Genomic DNA, 23,942 nt, shown 5'->3' with positions numbered 1-23,942 from the left:
GGTCCCAGGTTCGATTCCGGTCAAGGGCATGTACCTTGGTTGTGGGCACATCCCCAGTAGGGGGTGTGCAGGAGGCAGCTGATCAATGTTTCTCTCTCATCGATGTTTCTAACTCTCTATCCCTCTCCCTTCCTCTCTGTAAAAAAACAATAAAGTATATTTAAATTTAAAAAAGAGATAAACCTACATTTCTATAAAAATGGAAGCTTTTGTTTTTTTGCGGCCCACATAAACTTAAACCTTGTTTATTTGGCCCATGTTAGCCTTTGAGTTGACATGCTTGCTCTACGGGCTTTGCAGAAAACTGGAAGTACAACCGAGCGGCACTCAGGAGTCACACCTTGCATTTAATCTCATCAAATCTTACAGTGCAGCCTTGTTATAGAGGTTATTATCCTCACCTTATCGATAAAGAACTCTATTTCCCCATGGTTCTAGGACATCAATTTTAGTCAGCTAAGCTTTAAAAAAAGGAAACGCGCCCTAACTGGTTTGGCTCAGTGGATAGAGTGTTGGCCTGAAGGGTCCCAGGTTCGATTCCGGTCAAGGGCATGTACCTTGGTTGCAGGCACGCCCCCAGTAGGGGGCGTGCAGGAGGCAGCTGATCGATGTTTCTAACTCTCTATCCTTTTCCCTTCCTCTCTGTGAAAAATCAATAAAATATATTTTAAATAAATAAAAATAAAAAAAGGAAACGTAAGACTAATATCAAGCTGACTTTCCAAACTGTCATATTAGTTTGGGGTAGACATCTTCTGAAAGTATTGTGATTTGGCAAAGGAGGAGGCATATGAGAACTGAAAAAGAAGCACACAAAAGGCACAATTTAAAAATGTATATTCAATATATTATGCACATATGTTGTTTAATGTAAAATGTGGATGGGAAAGCTCAGTGGAATCGCAGGAGACGAGGCTGTATGGAAGATGATACTATAGGAAGACTGAGGTTGGAGAAATGGGACATTTTCATTGTTTCCAAGTGCTATTATTGGTGATTCTCTGCATGGGTCAGGGCGGGGATTCTGTAATCCCTTCTTTGTTGTTTGTCTTGGTTATAGTAAGGATATGATAATTTTGTGACTAAAGACAAAATAAAGATTTAATAAAAATCACTTTCATATCCTGCCTGCTTCCAAAATGGATTTGAAGCATTTTTCAACTAAAGAACATACATACAGGGTAGTGTTAAAAACTGGGTTTAACAGATACTTGCATAGTGCTTACTATGTGCCAGCCACTATTCCAAGTGTATTATACAGATGAACTCTTTCAATCCTTACAACAACCCTATGAAGGAGGTACTATTATTGCCCCCATTTTAAAATGAGAAAAATTAGGCATACAGAGATTAAATAAATGGTCAAGGTTTTTCATCTATAAGTGGTGGAACTGGGGTTTGAATCCAGGCAGTTCAAGTCTAGTGTCTCTACTCTATACTGTCACACAGTTAAACAAAAGATAAAGGGAAATGTTTAAAGAGGGATATGACTATCAGAAACCAAGGATAAAATAATTACAAGTTTGCTTCTGAGCATTCTGCCAGCCACAATAGAATGGTAACTGAGAGGTTACACTGCTTTTCCAGACGAGAAGAGTAAGCACACAGGTTCTTTGTGAGAGGCATACTGTTTTCTAGCTGGAATTTCTTATGGGATCCATAAAAGGTAAAGGACATATGTCTTCAAAGTGGTGCTGCAGAATATTTGAAAACATCCTTCTAATAGTTATTTTTTCAATTTCAGGAGGCTTCTTCTGCCACCCCTGCCACCATGAAGGCTGCCTCTTCTGTATGCTCTTAGCACAGCCTGTGTGTATCTCTGATCACTGCACCTATCATGTTATTTTTCTGTGTCTTCCATTGGACTGTAAGCAACCTGAGCAGAGGTTTTTTTTGTTCCTGGTATCCAGGACAGTGACTGACACATTGTAGATACTCAATAAATCTTTGTAGAATGGTACTTCGAGGCAGCAATTTCCGGTGTTTACCTATGCTACCATCTTGGTTTTGTGGAATGGTACTAGTTGTCAACAGCAAACTTGATAAAAGCCCAAAGTAGAGACTAGCAAATCAAGTTAAGCAGTTTGCGCCAATGTTCTCAGGGCTGTTTGCTGGATTCTAGCTTGAAAGAAGTATAAAGCCTAGGGAGCCTAGGGCAGTGAATCCCAAACTTCAGAATGGCTATGTGCAGACTCTTGGGTACTCCCCCAGAAAACTAGATTTGGCACATTGGGGGTAAGGCCCTGGAAGCTATAATTTTTCAGAGGCCACAAGTGATTTTGATGCCCATCTAGTTAGTTTGAGGACCCAGTGCTCTTGGGTAATTCCTAATCCACAGAATATAATGTTGCAGGGGACGAGTTTCTCTGGGGTCTTGTGGAATACTACTATACCTCCTAGTTTATCTGCACTCTTTAGGTACAGTTGTATAGTTATCTGTAAAGCCACTTAACTGTAGCAAAATTCATATTTTTCACCTTGAACAGAGATAACAGGAGATACTTTATTTTTTTTCCTTTTTTTTTTCTTTTCCTTGATGTCTGTAGCCAAACTTATCCCTGAGGCCCAGCAGAGGGGATCAGGGCCCATGCACCACAGTGTTTCTGTGGCAGGCTTCTGGGCGAGATCTGGTGGCTTTAAATCCAACCTTCTCATTTTATAGAGGTGGAAATTTAGTCTCAGAGAAGTGAAGAACCTTGTGCAAAATCATGCAAGCAATTTTAACAACTAAGGCCAGACTAGAACCCAAGTAACCTCGTTATGAAGAACTTGTTTCAGTAGGGAAAGAAATCTCAATAGGAAAATTCAGACAAAGAGACTGGAATGGGGCTTACCTTTCTCATGCTCATAACAGCTTGATCCAAAGTCAATAACTTTAATAGAGACTTGGCCCTTCTGGTGTAACACGATATTTTCCTGAAAAGAAGAAGGACATATGTCACATTTTAATAATGTTGTCCTAGGCCTTCTATTGATCTAAATGTCTGCCATCCTACAGGACCCAGTCCAAAATTAGACTACTTCATGGTAGACTCCTCCCACATCTTCTCCAAATCCCATGTGTTTACCTACCTTGACATCCCATTTGACTTGTGTTATATACCTCTTATTTGCTGCTTTGCAGTATTTCTTTTACATGTATTTTGTCCCTTTCCCCATATAGATTATGCATTTATTTTTTTTATCTCCTAGGCACCTGGTCCTATGCCTTGCTTACATAAGGCCTTAGAAATATAACTGACAGAATTTGATGTATCCATTAAGTGCCCAATCACATACAGCTATGAAGGTAGAAGATTAAAACAAACAAAAAAGAGTATGGTCAGCAAGTCTTAAAAGAATGAGAATTTCTTGTGTGTCTCTAGGTCAATGAAAAGGCTCCTTAGCTAGAGGGAACTGGCCTTCCAATTTATTGGCAGAAACCACTTGGGGGGGCAGGGGCGGGTGTCATGGATGCATCAGGGCATCACAGGTCTTTGATACTAAACATTAAGTTTGTAAGAATAACTCCAATTCTTGAACCCACATTCATCACTCTGTTGGTTATATGCATACTTCCCCTACTGGGCACATGCATTCCAATTTACTTGACCTATTTCTCAAGGAAATAAATATTTTGGCTACCAGGTGTCTTGTGAATTTCCTGTTGAGAGTCAGTCCCCTAAGCTCAAAGACCATGGTTATTGTGACCTGTTGAAGCTGCAAAGCTAAGGATTAGGAACTTGAGTGTGGAGAATAAATCAATGTACTGGCATTGTGAGGCTCCTCCAGGCAGCCCTGAGAGAACATCTCTATTTAGACAATCGTTAATTGTCTAAGTATCCCAAATTATCCAATGAATTACATTTTTAAAAAGTAACCATTTTGGAGTGTGAGGAGAAAGGAATGAGGAAAAATTAAAGGATATTTAAGTATCTGTGAGAGTCAGGTTGATTTGGGAACTAGCTCCTGGCCTCATATCTTCATACTTTTATACCTTTTCTCTAAGTACCTCTCTGTATTCCTCACATTTACAATCATTAATTCATCTAACAAACATTTACCTACATATTGACTGCAATATCTATTGTCAGGTACCATGTAGGGTCCTGAGAATAAAATGGTGAGAAGACATGATTCCTGACCTTGAGAAAACTTGCAGTTCAGTGGCAGGCACACATAAGCAAACAAATCCTACAGAAAGCAATCAGTGAAGTAACAGAGCTAAGTATAGAATGCTAGCAGGTCATGAGGGAAGGGCACATCCATTTGGAGTAGAAGTAGTAGTCAGAGATTTGCTGTACCCTAGGAACAATTCAGAGTAGAATGGAGATAGTGAGGATTTAATACAGCAGAGATCCAGCCCCCTGAATGACACATTTCTGCACACCTTCCACAGGAAAGCCCTAGACCTTCCTATTCCTGTCTACCTCAATGACACAATCTCCCTTCATTGTTTCCAAACCATCCCTTACTCTTCACAACCTATGACTACTTGGCTTCCATCTGAGAGCTCTGGCCATGATGCTGTCTAGTTATCGCTTGGGAAGAGAATGGGACAGTTTCTGAGGGTAGGAACCAGCTACCCTGGCAGGATAGAAATTGTACTCACAGGCTTGAGATCACAGTGAATGATCTTCTCTAGATAAAGCATTTGTAAACACTTCAAAACAGAGAGGGTGAAGCGCCGAACTACTGACAGACTGAAGCCTTGAAAGCTATTATTCTTCATTAACTCATACAAGTTGATTCTGGGAAAGAGAGAAAGTAATGTGCATCAGTGTAAAAAGTGTAATTCTAAGTTTGAACCAGCAAACAATCCCATACTACCTGGTTTCCCTCTGGTAATAGGCAAGTGTCAGACCAGGAGGCAGGGCTTTTGTGTCCTATAAACTCAACTTTTCCATTGATTCATGGGGACTCCAGGGTGCCACTCAATTGTGCTGGCCTCTCAGATGTGCCCTCATTTCTTACATGAGAAGGTCATTAAATAACTTTGTTATGTTGTGGGTGTTAAGACATTGGACCAAACTTCTAAAATATTCATAGTTCTTCGGGCCCTTGAGAAGAATCCACGAAGTCCACCAGTTACTCAACCCAGCAGCCACTTCTGCCCAAGCCTAAAAAGACTACGTAAAGATGTCAGGTTTGGCCTGGATGGTGTGGCTCAGTTGTTTGAGTGTCGTCTCGAGCACCGAAAGGTTTCTGGGTTTGATTTCTAGTCAGGGTGCATGCCTGGGTTGTGAGCTCCATCCCTGGTAGCGGGGCTTGCAGAGGCAGCCAATAGATGTTTTGCTCTCACATTGACGTTTCTCTCTCTCTCTCTCTCTCTCTCTCTCTCTCTCTCTCTCTCCTCCCCCCCATTCCTCTCTCTTTTTTTATGTCTGTAGCCAAACTTATCCCTGAGGCCCAGCAGAGGGGATCAGGGCCCATGCACCACAGTGTTTCTGTGGCAGGCTTCTGGGCGAGATCTGGTGGCTTTAAATCCAACCTTCTCATTTTATAGAGGTGGAAATTTAGTCTCAGAGAACCTTGTGCACTTGTGCAAAATCATGCAAGCAATTTTAACAACTAAGGCCAGACTAGAACCCAAGTAACCTCGTTATGAATTCAGTAGGGGGGGTAAGGGCAGAGGGTGGGGTGGGAACTGGGTGGAGGAGAGCTATGGGGAGAAAAAAGAGGAACAACTGTAATAATCTGAACAATAAAGATTTCATTTTTTAAAAAAAAAAGAAAGAAAGAAAGTACAAATTTAGTTCCCACTCCTTTTTCTAAAGAATATTTGTGTTAACTGTTGCAGTATTTCTTTTACATGTATTTTGTCCCTTTCCCCATACAGATTATGCATTTATTTTTTTTATCTCCTAGGCACCTGGTCCTATGCCTTGCTTACATAAGGCCTTAGAAATATAACTGACAGAATCTGATGTATCCATTAAGTGCCCAATCACATACAGCTATGAAGGTCGAAGACTAAAACAAACAAACAAAAAGACAATGATTTGATTGGAATTTGTGATTCTTATGCTGACTTTGGGGGAAATGTGAAACCAGGAGTTCTAGTAGTGTCATGGATAGAGAGGCAGACCTCCTGGGCTCGCCTCCACAAGCATGACAGTAATCCCCTGGAAGATTAAACTACTAATTGTGTTTTCAAGAATCTGGATATCAGATGAATTGATTATTATGAATACTGGAAGAATGAATTGTTTACTCAGTCCCTTACCATTCTAGATATGGAATAGCAGGATTAATCCAAAACCTCTGGCACCATAAACTAAGAAAGTACCCAGGCAGCCCTGAGAGAACATCTCTATTTAGACAATCGTTAATTGTCTAAGTATCCCAAATTATCCAATGAATTACATTTTTAAAAAGTAACCATTTTGGAGTGTGAGGAGAAAGGAATGAGGAAAAATTAAAGGATATTTAAGTATCTGTGAGAGTCAGGTTGATTTGGGAACTAACTCCTGGCCTCATATCTTCATACTTTTATACCTTTTCTCTAAGTACCTCTCTGTATTCCTCACATTTACAATCATTAATTCATCTAACAAACATTTACCTACATATTGACTGCAATATCTATTGTCAGGTACCATGTTAGGTCCTGAGAATAAAATGGTGAGAAGACATGATTCCTGACCTTGAGAAAACTTGCAGTTCAGTGGCAGGCACACATAAGCAAACAAATCCTACAGAAAGCAATCAGTGAAGTAACAGAGCTAAGTATAGAATGCTAGCAGGTCATGAGGGAAGGGCACATCCATTTGGAGTAGAAGTAGTAGTCAGAGATTTGCTGTACCCTAGGAACAATTCAGAGTAGAATGGAGATAGTGAGGATTTAATACAGTAGAGATCCAGCCCCATGAATGACACATTTCTGCACACCTTCCACAGGAAAGCCCTAGACCTTCCTATTCCTGTCTACCTCAATGACACAATCTCCCTTCATTGTTTCCAAACCATCCCTTACTCTTCACAACCTATGACTACTTGGCTTCCATCTGAGAGCTCTGGCCATGATGCTGTCTAGTTATCGCTTGGGAAGAGAATGGGACAGTTTCTGAGGGTAGGAACCAGCTACCCTGGCAGGATAGAAATTGTACTCACAGGCTTGAGATCACAGTGAATGATCTTCTCTAGATAAAGCATTTGTAAACACTTCAAAACAGAGAGGGTGAAGCGCCGAACTACTGACAGACTGAAGCCTTGAAAGCTATTATTCTTCATTAACTCATACAAGTTGATTCTGGGAAAGAGAGAAAGTAATGTGCATCAGTGTAAAAAGTGTAATTCTAAGTTTGAACCAGCAAACAATCCCATACTACCTGGTTTCCCTCTGGTAATAGGCAAGTGTCAGACTAGGAGGCAGGGCTTTTGTGTCCTATAAACTCAACTTTTCCATTGATTCCTGGGGACTCCAAGGTGCCACTCAATTGTGCTGGCCTCTCAGATGTGCCCTCATTTCTTACATGAGAAGGTCATTAAATAACTTTGTTATGTTGTGGGTGTTAAGACATTGGACCAAACTTCTAAAATATTCATAGTTCTTCGGGCCCTTGAGAAGAATCCACGAAGTCCACCAGTTACTCAACCCAGCAGCCACTTCTGCCCAAGCCTAAAAAGACTACGTAAAGATGTCAGGTTTGGCCTGGATGGTGTGGCTCAGTTGTTTGAGTGTCGTCTCGAGCACCGAAAGGTTTCTGGGTTTGATTTCTAGTCAGGGTGCATGCCTGGGTTGTGAGCTCCATCCCTGGTAGCGGGGCTTGCAGAAGGCAGCCAATAGATGTTTTGCTCTCACATTGACGTTTCTCTCTCTCTCTCTAGCCAATAGATGTTTTGCTCTCACATTGATGTTTCTCTCTCTCTCTCTCTCTCTCTCTCTCTCTCTCTCTCCCTCTCTCTCTCTCTCTCCCCATTCCTCTCTCTAAAAAGTCAATTGTAAAAAATTATTTAAAAATAAAAAAACAAAAAAGAAAGATGTCAGGTTCCTGACAGGTAAGGGAGCAAGAATGTGGACAGATGGGGGCTGGAGTAAAACAGAGACACCCTACCCTATCTATACCAAACCTGACCACTTGGTTCCATCCATCACTTTGCAGGAATAAGATCTAATTCTTATCAGATTTTCCTAAACTTTCTAGACAAGCAGAAGTCTGCAATCTATACTAATAAAAGGGTAATATGCTAATTAGACCAGATAGACCAGACATCTTCTGCATGTCCTTCTGGATGTCCTTCTGGACAAAGCCACAGTGGCGGGGCCAAGGCAGAGGCAGTTAGGGGTAATCTGGCAGGCAGGCAGAACAGTTAGGCGTGATCAGGCCAGCAGGGGAGAGTGGTTAGGGGTGATCAGGCCAGCAGGGGAGAGCAGTTAGGCGTGATCAGGCAGGCAGGCAGAGGCAGTTAGGGGCAATCAGGCAGGCAGGCAGCAGGATTAGGGGTGATCAGGCAGGCAGGCGGAGGTAGTTAGGGGCAATCAGGCAGACAGGCAGGTGAGTGGTTAGGAGCCAGTAGTCCCGGATTGTGACAGGGATGTCAAACTGCTGGTTTAGGCCCGATGCCCCCAAAAGGCAGGCAGGCAGAGGTAGTTAGGGGCAATCAGGCAGACAAGCAGGTGAGCAGTTAGGCGCTAGCAGTCCCGGATTGTGAGAGGGATGTCCACCTGCTGGTTTAGGCCTGATCCCCCCAAGGGGTCCCGGATTGGAGAGGGTGCAGACTGGGCTGAGGGTCCCCCGCCCACCCTGTGCACAAATTTCATGCCTCTAGGATTATATAAAAACCAACCATATTACATGAAATCTGCTGACTTACAAATGTTGGAAACTAATGCAAAGCATTTTAACAAGAAAAACATATTTGTGGGTTACCAGGTTATGACTTCTGTACAAACTGTAAGATGGAGAGAGGAGGGATAGGACATAGCTCAGAAGTGACTCTGCATTGGCCTCTTTCTGATTTCTCCTAATCTTCTATCTCTAAACTTTATCTAATTCTGCCTGTATTTAGGAAGCCATTCATTTTTGATGGGCATAGTGGCCTCATCTTAAGCAGCTCTGTGACCTGGGCAACTCTGCAACCTCTCTGGGCTTTGGCTTTCCCCCACATACACTGCTCCTCCTGACTTCTCAGAGCACTTTCAATACAATGACATGCTAACTGGGCACTTGCTTAATGGCCAAATCAGGCAGCCTGGGTTGTCCATGTTGTCACAGGAAGAGAATTCGCTTGTGGAAAGTGGACATTTTGTAATCATCAGAGAAGGTGAGGAGAGTGTCAACTTCACTCCTGATTCAAATTTAGCCAGTTTCTAGAATTTCAGCAATGGTGTCATGGGAACACCAAGCTACCAGCTCAGTAAAGCTGATAATACTGGGCTTCTGAGAGGTCACCTCTAACTATTCTCCTTTGCTAAATACATTCTAGGTCTCTGGTTTTATTTAAATTTTATCAGATGGTCTTCTCAGAGAGAAAAGTAATCAAATTAGCATGTCCTTCCAATTAGAACACTCCGTCAGCTCCAATATTCAACCAGGTGATGCCAATCTATTTTAGTCAGATTCTGCTCTCTTATCAAAAAAATCTGCTCCTGTCCTTATTTGCGCATAAAAAAAAGCTCTTTCCCCACTCTAAGCAGCCAGTTTGCCTGCTTTTCTGAGTTTCAACCTCTGCATCACAGGGTGGTAAAGCCAGTAAATAGGGAAATGGTAGCAAAAAAAAAAGTCCTTTTCAACATATTTCAGTTTCACTCTTGAGGGCAGAAGCCTTGTTTTGGTTATGTCACCCAGTCCAGCACCCAGCACCTGGTGGCACAGCCTGTGTATGCTCCCAGGTGACAGGCATGATGAAGGGATGGGGTGAGATTGGCAGCTTTTGGCTCAGTCTCCTCGCTCCTAGGCTTTCTCTATATGTCCATTCTAGTCATTAAATGTTTACATCCAGAAAAATCTAGTGTCTGACCTCAAAGTTTCTCTTCTGTCACCTTAAGCCACTTTTTGAAAGTAAATGAATTAAAAAGAAAAGGCAGCTGACCCCAGGAGTTCGAAGGTGATGCAGAGGTGGTTGCGGAAGTAGAAAAAGTCCTTCATGTGCACCACATTGTAGGTGTTGTCCTTGTCCTTCCTTCTGAGAGTGTCCAGGATCTTCAGCTCCACCAGGGCCTGGTGGTGAAATCTGAAGTGGTTGGGGAGGGGCAGGGAGGATGAGAAATGGAGACAGGAGACATGGTGTCATATCATGCTGCAGCAGTAGCCCATTTCCTCAGCTCCTTCCCTTGACCCTGGCAAGGCAGAAAGCACTAAACTCTCCATACCTTGCATTCCCCTTCACCCACCATGGAATCAGATAGGCAAAAAAGAAAGAAAAGATCAGAGGAAGGGGCAGGGTTGGGAAGGGTTGGCATTATGGAGGGGCCAGAATCATGCAGTCCCTCCTCTATAGCCTATGCTACTATCCACCCCACCTCTTCTTGTTCCTGATGATTTTCAAAGCCACCAACTCATTGTTTTTGTGATCCAAGCACTTGGCCACCTGTCCAAATGACCCTTTCCCAATCATCTCCAGAACCTCGTAGCGGTAGGCAATGTGGTCATGCAGGACCTACAGAAGCCAGGCAAAGGGTGAGGAGCAGAGCCATAGACTCTGAGGTTCCCTGACACTGAGGCCCCTGGATACCCATTCTCAGCTCATGGCTGACTCCTGGCAGGAACTTTCTGAACCACACTGGGCACTAGTGCAACTCCCACCCTCATCTCATTGCTACTGCAATGGTTAGGTTGTTGTCTTGATCCCACGCTACCCAGGTGATACCAGGAAAAGTCCCACAGGCTCTATCCATGTCAGGTAATGCAAGGAACATTGGGTGTTGTTTGGGGAAGAGCAGCTTCCGTTTGGGGGAAGTTCTGTTTCTGACCCCTGATGTGTCTCCATCAATGAGAGAAGGCTTTGTGTCTGCTCTGTGTCTTTCTGGCCAGACCTAGTTCTCCTCTTGACATATCCAGATTTATTCTACCTTGGAGTTAGCAAGTTACCGAGTTATGTAACTTGGACCTTTCTTAACTATAAAGCGAAATCATTTCCAAGAGCCAGAATCATCCATGCCCCTCCATGTGGTGGAAACTACAAAGCAACTGTTTAGTCAAAGCAACAGAAAATTATACATTAAAAAAAAACTTTCTGGGTGTCTTCAGACAAGCCACATACCCACTCTAAGCTGCAGTGCCTTCATCTGAAACTGAAGGTTCTAGATAAGATGATCTCTAAGACCTTACAGCTCTGAGAATCTGTGATTCCTAGTGTTACACTCATGAATTTGGGAGAGGTGAAGGAAAAGTGTTCGTGTACAAGTCCTCAGAATGTATTTGTGATTGTGTGTGGGGGGATCTGTTCTCATAGGAGGAATCAAGACCATGCACATGCACAACTTCAGTGATATGTGGAAATAGATTGCTCTACTTGTAAAGGTTCTGCACATGTTGATGTAAAGATATATGTGGTTCCCTGGCATTTGTACGTATCTTCTACATGCCACCAGTTTGGAGGATCATAAGTATTCACTCACACTTGGACATTGATTGAGGCAAAGTATCAGGCCATACTCATTTTTTATAGTTTCCTAAGTATTTCCAGAGTCTAGCAGATGCCCAAGTATATGATAGGTTCTCAATTAATATTTGCTGACAGAATAAATGTGAGAATGAGGTTGTGTTGCTTGTTTGGAAATTTGCTATGTACATTGTATATTTGTGCATATACTAGAATGCAACAAAGATGGAGATTCCAAGCATACAGAAAGCACACATATCACTCTCCCCCCAACCAAAACATAGCTCTCGAAGACTTGAGATTGAGGAACTGAATTCCAGTGAATTAAAAGGTAGTGCTGAAATCCCTGGGGAATTTCTCAGAGACTCTAGGCCCAGATGAGGGGGAGAGGGAAGAGGAGGGAAGGGAGAATGTGGGAAAGTTTGTCTGAAATGGTGGTAAGGTTTGTATTAAAGATTCTTAACCAAGGACCCATTAACTATCCCCCCACCCCCACCGAAATTTTGTGTCTGTGCAGGGTGCCTTTTCTGATGTAAGGATTTATAGCTTTTATCAGATTCCTAAAGGGATTCTTGACCTAAAAATGTTGAGAACTAGGGCTCTAGATAGAGGATGTGTGCCAGAAATTCTAAATCCTTCTTCTCAAAGTGTGGTCTGAAGACCAGAAGCATCAGCATCACCTGGAAGCTTTTTAGAAAGGCAAAAATCAGCCCTAGTTGGTTTGGCTCAGTGGATAGAGCGTCAGCCTGCAAACCGAAAGGTCCTGGGTTCGATTCTGGTCAAGGGCACATGCCTGGGTTGTGGGCTTGATTCCCAGTAGGGGACATGCAGGAGGCAGCTGATCAATGATTCTCTCTCATCATTGATGTTTCTATCTCTCTCTCCCTCTCCTTTCCTCACTGAAATCAATATATATAGGCAAAAATTTCAGGTCCCACCCCAGACCTGTTGGATAAGAATTCAAAATTTTAATAAGATCCTCAGGTGATTTGTGTGCATAGTAAAGCTAAGAGAAACACAACCCTAAGTGTTATTAAAACAATCTGCCTCTCTGTGAAGTCATCGAAGGCCAATCCTCCTAAACCTAATCAAGTAATGAAGAGTGTCCAGAGAAGGAAATTCCCACAAGCCCACCAGCCTAGTGGAACAAGCATCACTTATTTGGACATCCTCAGAAGTGGGAATCACTTCCTGAAGCAATAGGGATACTTTCCATTGCCCAGATTTCACCTGAGGCTGGGGAGAGGCCCTGTCCTGGGAAGCCACAGAGATACAGACAGAAAACTGAAGGAAGTCAATCACCAGGGACTCTATGCACCAGGGACTATAGTGGCAAAAGCTTTTTTTTCTTTATTTTTATTTTTTGTCTGTAGGAGAAATGACATTTATTATAAAATAGAAAAAAGGCCCATGTATGGGCTGGTGTGGGGACAAAAAGGGAATGTTGGGGAGACCGCATCTTATTCCATACTCAGTCTTTTACCAGTGGGTCCAGGGCTGTGAGAAGAGCCTGTGGGAGTTCACCCAGGAAACTGTTAACCCAAATACTCTTAGAGAAAATTATATTCTGTTACTAGAGTAGTTTGTGTCTTAATTGCATGTTTTCCCATTTATAAAAATGGCATTTCTTTGGTTTAGCACCTACTAGAATACTTCAGGATGCCTAGTCCCAGATACATCAGCACCAAAGGCTATAAAATACCCCACACTTTTTTCCCTTTCTAAGCCTTTTTGTCCCCAAGTCCCAAACCCCTGCAGTTTCTATGACCTACTCCCCCATCACCTTCATATAGGAGCCATGTTCATCATCAAAACTCGTCTTGCTGAATTTCTCAGGATCCACGTGGAGCTTCTTGGCTTTGAGCCCCAGGAACCACAGCTCTGTGTAGCCCAGGATTTCACTTTGCTCATAAGAAGACAGTTCGTTCCTAAAACACCTTAGGGCCTCTGTGTGAAAAACTGTGGTTGTCAGTTCAGTGAGGCACCCAGGGATCTGCCCAAGGTTGGAGACGATGGCAGCTCTTCCAGTTTGTGGCCAGTGAAGCCCTTTCCGCACCTAGGAGGCTTACTAAGGACTATGCATCTTGAGTCTCACAGGGTTGAACTATAACACGGATACAGGTCAAGGTGTACTGTTTTCAACAACCCAGGAGAAAAACACAAAGGAAGTGAAAGGGAGCATTCAGCCCAAGTTAATTTGGTATTGGGCTGCACAAATAGTTTATCCTGAGAGGATCTAAAAGCTATGATGTCTTCAGGGGTCAAGCAGGTAACATAAATATGACTTTCAAAGCCCAGGAGGTATTGCTAGCTGAGCCAGTGAGTCCCTCAGACTATAAGGAAGGAACATGTGTTAGCTCTTCTCTACCCTACCCTGGCCCAATCACATCAGGGTCTTGTGTTTGGTCTGGGGGTGGGTGGGGTGGGATTCAAACTTTAAGAGAGATGTAGATAAACTGGAGAGTGCTGAGAGGAGGGAAACCAGGATGGGGGAGAAGAAGGGGCACGGTGTTATTTAACAAACTGCTGAAGAGTTGGCGAAGGAATTATTGGGGGGGAATAAAAAAGACTTATGGGGGACAAGACCTGTGTATGTCTCCATATATACAGTGTAAGTTGACTAAGGCATGTTCCTGGCCCAGAAGAACTGAGGCCTGAAAGAGCAGGAAGACACATCGCAGTTCTTCAAAGGCAAAACTAGTTCAGAACTAGAATATCTCCTCCAGGGCTATTCCTGAGCTTTTTAGAAGCAGCAGCACAACCAATTTCAAAGATGTGGGAGAACAGCTCTGAGCATCAGATAGTGTTGGGACATGATAGATGCTCAGTGGATTTGGGTTTTCTTCCTTTGAACCTTAATAGGTTATGAATCTCTGAACCTTGTGAGGAGTCAGCTCCTGGCCAAAAACCGATGTGTAAACTTTCAGGCCTGACCATAGGCCAGTTCTGAACCTTGTGAGGAGTCAGCTCCTGGCCAAAAACCAATGTGTAAGCTTTCAGGCCTGACCATAGGCCAGTGGTTCTCAACCTGTGGGTCGCGACCCCTTTGGGGGTCAAACGACCCTTTCACAGGGGTCGCCTAAGACCATCGGAAAACACATATATAATTACATATTGTTTTTGTGATTAATCACTATGCTTTAATTATGTTCAATTTGTAACAATGAAAATACATCTTGCATATCAGATATTTACATTACGATTCATACAGTAGCAAAATTACAGTTATGAAGTAGTAACGAAAATAATTTTATGGTTGGAGGTCACCACAACATGAGGAACTGTATTAAAGGGTCGCGGCATTAGGAAGGTTGAGAACCACTGCCATAGGCAATTATGAAGGCTTTACCTGGCAGATGTCATGGGGAAGCTGCCCTCCCCCACACCAGCCTTGGTGCACAGCCAAATGCATTAACATCTGGGAAGAGTTTAAGTCAAGGACTCAGGGTCCCTTGCTGGCAATGCACTTATATATACCTAACCCAGGAGCCTCCATTCAGAGGCCTCTGCAGGTACTTCTGCCAAGATCTCTTTATCAAGAAGATGGGACAAACTTCAAGACATTTTTCCCCACTCTGACTCAGTACTCAGTACTTTTCCGCTTCTAGCACTCCTCTTCCCCCTCTCCTCTATAAAAGGACAGGAGCCTAGTCAGGCTCTCCAGGCAGTGGGCTAGTGCCTCTGACTCTGCTGGTACCTGAGACCCTGACCTGGTGCCAGTCCATGGCGGGGGGGAGGGGAGAAGAGGAGGAACAGAGGGGGTCAGTGTTTTCTCCTATTTAGCATCCTGCTTACAAAAGGTTTGACTGTTACTTTCTTTTGGTTTGTTGCCTTAATTGACTAATCCAATACCTAGCAGCTTAGCCTTCTCCAGCTCAGCTCAGCTCTTCACACCTGACCATGGATAACCACCCCACCATACCCTGCTACTGCCCTGAAGGCATACCTGTCGCTGTCAGAGGCACCTTCTGCTTCCTTCGTGGCTTCTCCTTGGACTTGGGATCTTGGGGGTTGGCGCTTGAAAGGGAAGGCATTTCTGAAGCCCTGTCTTCAGAGGCCAGCATCTGATTCTGATTTTGATTCTCCTGTTCTTGGAAAGAACTTGTGATAAACTCCTTAAGCTTCTCCTGGGTGTCCTAAACTATTCACCTGACCAAGAACACCTATATCCAGACAGGCTCTACTCCTTCATCTCCAGGGAGAAATGGTAACGATGAGACAATAGGCTTTCTCAGTCTTTCCCTCAAAGAGAGTACAGTGGGGCCTTGTCTTACGAGTTTAATTCGTTCCGAGACCGAGCTCAGTAAGGAGCTCGTTAACTCAAATTACTCTATCAACTCAATGCAAAAAATCCGCTGAGAGACAGCTGGTATCTCAAAAAACTCGTTAGTCGGGACACTCGTAAGTCAAGGCCCCACTGTATCTGTCTGACTCATCTTTGTGAGATCCATGTACATTATGCAGTTAACAGTATGCACTTAACAGCTCCAGTGACCTCTACTGCAGGAGGATATGTATGGAACAGTATTTTACTGCTGCTTGAGAAGGACAATTCCTAACCAGATAAAGTGACTTGTCCCAGGACACAAACACTATACTTATGAGTGTATAACACCCTTTAACTTGGCACTTTCTTACATTATCTCATTTGGTCCTATCTCAAAAAAGGGAGGAAACAATGGAGGCAAAAAATTTTTTTGTACACCAGACACTTCATTTTCCTTTCCTCAGTGAATCCTCATGACAACCCTAGAAGAGCTCATTTTGTAGATTAAAAAAAAAAGTCAATGACTTAACAGTATTTGCTGAAAATTACATTCATTGTAAAGAGTGAAAACAGGACTAAAACCGGACTCCTCGACTGCCTTGGGCTTTTCCCACCTTCCTGGGCCTTTCTAAACATTGGTTCTGAACTGAAATCAAGTCATCACCTCCTGCTCAGATCATGCCCACCACCCAGCACTCACCGTATACAGCAGAGGTGGATTCAGCATGATGTTGTGGCTGATGTGTGGGAAGTTAACCATGTTTTTATTCCCCTTGGTATCCACAAAAGGGAGTGAAGTAATGCTGGTGTTTGTATCCTATAGAAGGAGAAAGTGGAAAAGTTACAGAAGCCTCAAGCAAGAAAAAGTCTCTGGGAGTCATTTCTCCCAGCATCCTCCCCACAGCAAGGATGAGCCTGAACCAAATCTAGGCCTTAATTAATTAATTAATTAATTTTAATTTATCTTTATTGTTGAAAGTATTGAAGATGTCCCTTTCATTTACCCCTTTGACCACCTCCACCCTGCACCTGCCACCCCCAGGCCTACTGCACCTATTGTCTGTGTCCATGGGTAATGCATATAAGTTCTTTGGTTAATCTCTTCCCATCCCCCTCCTTCTCTCTGAGATTCATTTTTAAAGTTCTTGGAGAGAAAATCAGAGTGATCAAGCAGATGGCCTCTGGGTTTGAATCCCTGTAAACAGATCATACTCTATCTAAGCTGCAATTATCTCATCACTACCATGGGGACAACAATGGGACCTACCTCATACTTTCTGGGAGGTAAATAAGGCAATCTATGCAGGACAGTCCATAAGTATTAGCCATTATTATCATCACTACAATATCTTACAACCTTAACATGGGAAAGTTCTTCCTGCAAATTTTCCTTGGTACAACATAGTTCCCACTTACTCTACGTTATTGACTTGACATACTCACTTGGATTCCTCCCCCACCCTGCATTGATTGAGTGACTGATTGATTAGGAAAGAGGTAGTTTGACTACCAATTAATAGAACAGTTAACATCGTGTGGAGATGGGGCATGGTGATTTGGAAAGAATGTACTCATCATGTTGTGCTGAGTTGAACAAAAATGCCTGTTACAAAGTACCTGCCCTCATCCTCTCCTAGAGAAAAGATATTAAGCATCACTTCCTACCTTATGCAATAATCGGGTCATTCTCTGGTTCGTGATCTTAGAAGGTATCTTCTCATTTTGAAAACAACGGTTACACTCAATCTGGATCAAGTGGAAGAGAATTGGAATAATGCTTCACATGGTTTCATCTTAAGCCACTCAGACATTTATTTTGCTTCATTACAATAAACAAGATACATTTTACGCCAGCTATCCTGACCTCAAAGCTAGGATGGGCTAAGAGGGGCTCAAAAAAGTGCTGAATGAATGTCTAAAGGACTGAGTGAGTGAATACTCAGACAAATGATCTTTCTAGCATTATTTATCCTGGATTAACCTGTCCTATGGTTTGCACACATTTTTTAAAAATTCACATAACCCTTTTATCAAATAAAATTGTAACTAGAACCTCAGGACATGGGAAGAGATAAAAGCTGATGTTTTCTTGCTAAAGAGGAGAAAATGCCCATAGTCTTGCCCAGGAATGTTTTCACCCTCAGAGTGGCTTTGAAGGGAAACCTAGACTCTAGTGACTAGAGTATTAGGTACCCAGCCAGAACACCAGTGACCTTATCAGAAGAGATTTCACATCTAAAAAGAGGTGGAGAGAGGAGATGAAAACAGCAGTGTGTCCTAAAGGTTGGTAAGCACACAATGAAGCATGTGGCATAATTGTGAATAGTACACAGATAACAGTTATCTAAGAGTTATTCATTTATTTTAACATTTATTTGAAAAACTATAACTAACACATTAAACCTGTAATTTTGTGGTTATTATTTAGAATAGGACTAAAATTTAAGTTAAAAAACAACAATGTGAGTACTATATAGATATGGCAAAAATCATGAAGGTAGCACTGAGAAATGACTAAAGTTCAGCAAAAACAGCCTGCAGTTTGAATCTAGGTCCTGTTCTTTGAAGCAGAACCCAGGGGTCTCCTTCCAGCCCTCTCTTACAAATTGAATGAAATTTATCCAAAGTTGAGGCACAGCTGGTACCAGACTCACACCTGTAAAACTTAGTACACTGGCTGCATTGAAATAGGCACAGGGTACAATACTTCAACTTAATATCACCTATCACAGCTAAGCCCTCCACAGAGCTGTAATGGTGTGGACTATTTAATATAGTCTATCTCGATCTTCTGGAATAGAGTTATGAGAGGGAGAGGGGACTGCATAGAGCATGGGCCATGGCCTCAGACCAAACTCATTTCATTAGCTAATGTGTACTATATACAGGATTAAATTGTCTATTGGATGGACAATGATGCTATCTGAGCAAACACTGCAATGGCAAATCTTAGTGAGTCCCAACTTCTCATCAAATAAGTTTGTGGGGTTTAAAACTTATAATCATCAATACTGACAAGCTGGCATTGAGAATGAGTTGGGGAGACTGGACAGATAAATGAAAAGTACATCAACAAAACACAATTCAGACTAAATGCCAAATGAATAGCATGGAGAATGAGTGTCAACAAAGAAGGAAGAGATCACTCTGAACGCAGTCTGCCCAAGAGAATAAAGGGAGGCTCTTTGGTAGGGGTGTGGCTTGTTCTGGACTGTACTTGGGAGGAAGGGCAGAAAGTTTATTAGGTGAAACAACAGTATCTGGGCACACTCCAGGGGTCTTCACTGCTCATGCAGTTGAACTGGAGGACAGTGTACACTGGATTGTGGAAGGCACTCAATGCTAAACTAAGACACGTGGTCTTTATCCTGTGGGCAACCATGAACCACTGTGCCAGTGTGCAAGACTGGGAGTTACATATGCAAAGCAGCATTTCAGAAAGATCCCTCTAGCAGCAATGCGGCATAAAACAATGCTCATCAATATGGACTCTGAAGCAGACTCTGGTTTTGAATCTCAGCCCCACTGCTCATTAGTTGTTTGGCCTTCAGCAAGTTACTAATCTCTCCTAATGTAATATGGGGATAATAATAGTACCAACCCCATAGGGCTGTTGTGAAGATTAATTGAATTCATATGTGTAAAGAACTTAAAGCAGTGTCATGTATATGCTAAGGGTGTTTGCTAGAGCTCATTTTCCTCATTTGGTAAAATAGAGAGAGAGAGATCTTTGCTCATTTCTTGTGAAACAGGAAAACCATAGACTTAGAAGTGATGCAGGATGCACAAGATGGTGTGGGACCCGAAATGATTTAAGGAGCTGAGGATGATTAATCTGAAAAAAAGACAAAACTTCTGAGAGATTAAAAATTCTGATACTGCCATGTATTATACTGGAGTCAAACAATTAATAAATGGATGATAGATGGTAGAAACCAGGTTTCTCACTGTTAGTGTGGAAATTAATAGATAATCATGCTCAACATCAACATTACCATCATGGATAATGGATTAGAGTTGGAGATATCAACAAGAACTCATGTTTAACTTAATATAGGTACAGATGGCTACATACAGAAATATTTATGGATATGTGTAAATATATGGATTAGCACTTGAATGTGCACATACACACACTTCTTTGCTTTGTCAGCTGAGAGGTCATAAAGGAAATAACACTCCAGTAAAAGCAAGCACACCTAGCACTCAGATCCTGGTTTCTAATTCCTTTCTCCAATAAGAGGAACGAAGGCTCCTTGGAGAAATAACTGATTTTAGGACTGGGGCAGGAAATGTATGAGATGAGCCTGGAGCATCTTGTAGGGACAGAAAGTAAAGAAGTGTTCAAAGAAAAACCCAAACCCGACAATGATGAGAGTGTGTGAGAAAGGTACATGAGCCCACTGAAAGAGCTGCCAATGGCCAAAGCTGGAACAATTTTAGCAACAAAGTAATATTGGATGATAACTCTAAGTATAAAATAAATATTTGTGATTCCATACTGATGTAAATAAATGATTTAATAAAGAAATACAAAGGGGAGATGAGACATGTCTTCCATGCAGAAGAATTTCTAATAAATTACATAGATACTCCACCCTGAATGGGGAGGAGCACAATGCCCATTCCTTCAGCATGGGCTGTGCATAGTGACTGGTTTCCAACAAGCCCAGCATGGAGAGAGAGAAACCAGACAAACACTGCCTCTGCAAGGTAATCCAGGGCAGCATCAACAGTCACAAATCATGTTGACAGTATGTACCGTTGATAGAATTTGGTGAAAGTGGTACTTTACCTCAGTGGACTTCCTCCCAAAACCTATAATCCTAATCTCATAACGAGAAAAACAGACAAATCCCAAACCAGTAAACTGTCAAGGTCATAAAAAAAGGGGGTCAGGGGAGTCTGAGAAACTATCACAGCCAAGAGGAAGGAGCTTGGGGAGACATGAGAATTAGATGTAATATGGTATGTTGGCTGGAACCCTGGAACAGACAGAGGACATTAGGTTAAAATTAAGGAAATCTGCCTAAAGTATGGAGTCTCCTTAATAATAATGTCTCAATATCTGTTCATGAATTATAACTAAGGCACCATACAAATGTAAGATAATAATGTGGACAAAAGGGGCCACATGCTGACCTGACAAGCTCAGGGGGAGGCCTGCATGGCAGTCTTGCAAACTCAGAACCTAAAGTAACCACAAAGGATGGTCTGAAATTAAACTTTAAAAAAGTAGTTATGGTGGGCAGTTACGTCCTAGGCCAGTATCTTTACTGACAAGGTCAACCTTTACCTTAACTGAGCCTATCTGTCTTTTTGCATCTATGGTAACATACCCTTGAAATGTCTGGGTAACTTGTAACTTTCCTTTTTCTGGAGCCCCTGGGGCACAACCAAATTGCTGGGTGCCAGGACAGATACCACAAATTCCTTCATTATCATGTTAATTGTTCCTGCACCCACCTAAGTATCCATCATTTTACTTTTTATCCAATCCCAGGGGCTTCCCCTGCTTTGCTTTATCCCTCCTCCTTAATCTATCACCAATGAATTTCATGTAACCCACCTATATCCCTCCTTTGATTGCAATGTATAAATACAAATGTAACCCTGCCATTCTCCAGAGCATTATCTCAGGTTCTGCTTCCCGGCATGTGTCGATAGTTTGGCTCAAATAAACTCACTAAAATTCTTTACAGGTTTCAATGTTTGTTTGTTTTTATGTTAACACTAATAACAGAGGAAACCTGCACAAGGTATGGAGTGGAAACTCACAAAAATTCTTTACAGGTTTCAATGTTTTTTCTTTTTTTTTTACGTTAACACTAATAATAGGGGAAACCGGCACAAGGTATGGAGTGGTATGTGGGAATTCTGTACTATCTGCTTATGACACATTACAAACTTGTTCTACATGGTCCAAAGAACAGGATCTGGTCAAAGTGTGGAACTTATAAAGAGGTAGCTTTTGGTTTAATAAAAAGAAGGATTTTCTTTAGAGCTGTCCAAGAATGGAACATGAGTCCTCGTGAGGTGTGAGCTTTCCATCACTGGAAGAGCCCAAGCCCACCTAGTAGCATCTGTGAGAAATGTGCATAGAATTGAGGCTGAGCAAGATGCAATCGCCAAGATCACATCTGCCTGTAAAAGTCATTCAAATGACCTTGGGGAGTATGTCTTGAATGCAACCTTCATCCTCGTGTGGAACCAAGGTTGAGAACCATTGCATGGAACAGTACTCCCCAGCCTTTGTCACATCATGTACACATAAGCAATACTATTTGTATGACAAGCTGAGGTGACCAGAGGCAGCTCTCAGCCAGGAGCTACCAGCCCTGGGTTCCAGCTGCCCCAGGCTTGACCAGGCCACTTTGAGAGCTGGTAGCCTCCACATCTCTGCACACCACAACCCGTGCATGGATACCAGTATGTTGCACAAGTTTATGAACTTGCTTAGTGGTTTGTTGTCTTAAGCATCTTCCTCAAGAGACACACAATGCTCTGTAACAACACTTCATTCTTTGGTAGCATTCCCCCGGAGGCAGAAAGAAGAAGGTGCGAGCTCCTGTATTCAGGTGGCGAAACAGAATTTTTCCTTTAACAGTGAGTTTCATGACATTGTTCTGTGATCCCTCGCTGACCTCTGAGCTGATATAGTAGCAATCTCTCTAACAGTCTTGAACTCTGTATCCAGATTTAGATTCCTCAGAGTGAAAAGGAGTGTTCACAGGAGTACCTAGTATAAGTGATCCCTGCGTTGCTGAGACCTGAGAGCTGAGCAGTGGCTGGCAAAACCTCTGCAGGTGGGAGCTCAGAAGGCAGGGCATCAGAAGGAGTCTGCAGGGCCCTTTCAGGACTCCTGTCTGTGCATCACGGCCCTCGGAGGTCTCAACACCAGAAGTCAATGTGAACCTCCTTTATTTTCCAAACTTTCTATATGAACATTTACTGCTTATCATTTAAAAGTACCATTATTTAAAAACATATATATATATCAAAATTCTAAATGGTTCCTTGCAGTGCAAGGCGGGTGGGGCAGACTAGTAACAGCAGGGAGCACCCTGAGAGCCTGGAGCAGAGAGAATTGGACTTGAGAAGAGGCTGTCAGGGGACCTGGACTCAGAGCCTCAGAGCATGGAGACCACACTGTGGAGGTCAAAGGAAGAGAGGGAGACCCCTGAGCTCACAGCAGGCTCAGGTTGCTAAAATTCTCCATTACCCAGGCCCACATTCAAATGTTGGGACCTCCCCTCCCCTCCTCTCCCCCGCTCTCCAGCTGTGCTAGTCATGGCAGGTGACAGATCCAGAGGGCCTGGGCCGGGCACCAACTGCACCAGGGGAGCTGATCAGGGGCTTCAAGCCTCATATCCCAATCCTGGGCCCCTCCTCCACCTCTCTTGTGCCTCTGTCCTCTGAGCTGGAAGCTGTTGGGTTCTAACACTTCTTTCATTTTCTCAAGAAAAAAACAACAAACAAACAAAAAAACAAAGACAAATTCCATCTCACTCCCTTGCAAAAGCCAGCTCACCTTTCTCAAACAGAAGCTGAGTTCAGCTTAAAAGCTTATCCAGAGAAAGGTGAGAAAGCTGAAACCCAGCTACTCCACCACCACCATCCCCTCATCCCCCTTACATCCCCTGCATTCATGCAAAATACCTGCAAAGTTGCCAAACTATTCCAGTTACTGGTTCCTGTGACTCAAGGATTCTTTTAGAACAGCTCCTTCCTGTCTCCCCAGCTGGGAGATGCATGGAATCACAGAGTGGGGATGGACCCTGGAGACACATCATTCTTACCACATTTACTGAGCACATCTATGTGCAGGTGCTAAGCACAATCACATGGTCCAGGGGTATTCAAATTTGTCTGAAGAGAGTTTATAATACAAAATCTCCCTTGTGGTAAAGCCCAGAAACCTTTAATCTTCAAAAAACTCCCCAAGTGAGTTCTGGCAGCCAAATTTGGAACCCCCCCTTTTGGAACTAATCTCTCCCACCTCTGAACTTAGTTTTCCTTTATGTCAATAATGTTGATGTACCCATCCTAATTTTTTATCTCCCCACAACAAGCTCCTATGATGGCAAACATTAGCCCCTCCACCACATGCCAGCCCTCCAGAGCAGTCCCTCTGGCTGGTTCATCTAGG

General features: G+C 42.8%; 1 protein-coding gene across 1 annotated transcript in view; it reads right to left on the bottom strand.

Moving 5' to 3' along the window:
• DYRK4 (dual-specificity tyrosine-(Y)-phosphorylation regulated kinase 4) overlaps window positions 1–17,483 on the bottom strand; it is a 32,505-nt gene extending 15,022 nt beyond the window's left edge. Inside the window, exons 1-8 of the mRNA XM_005877014.2 lie at window positions 17,459–17,483; window positions 16,494–16,610; window positions 15,473–15,611; window positions 13,310–13,473; window positions 10,445–10,581; window positions 10,015–10,155; window positions 7,093–7,231; window positions 2,835–2,916 (exon numbers count right to left, since the gene is read on the bottom strand). Of these exons, the coding sequence (XP_005877076.2) occupies window positions 2,835–2,916; window positions 7,093–7,231; window positions 10,015–10,155; window positions 10,445–10,581; window positions 13,310–13,473; window positions 15,473–15,611; window positions 16,494–16,610; window positions 17,459–17,479 (940 nt within the window). The 5' untranslated portion in view covers window positions 17,480–17,483. The remainder of the gene's footprint in view (window positions 1–2,834; window positions 2,917–7,092; window positions 7,232–10,014; window positions 10,156–10,444; window positions 10,582–13,309; window positions 13,474–15,472; window positions 15,612–16,493; window positions 16,611–17,458) is intronic.
• Window positions 17,484–23,942: the final 6,459 nt, after the last annotated feature.

The sequence above is a fragment of the Myotis brandtii genome, unplaced genomic scaffold, assembly GCF_000412655.1.
Source record: "Myotis brandtii unplaced genomic scaffold, ASM41265v1 scaffold504, whole genome shotgun sequence".
Lineage (NCBI taxonomy): Eukaryota > Metazoa > Chordata > Mammalia > Chiroptera > Vespertilionidae > Myotis > Myotis brandtii.
Note: the sequence above shows the minus strand (reverse complement) of the source record. Positions and strands in the feature narration are given on the sequence as shown.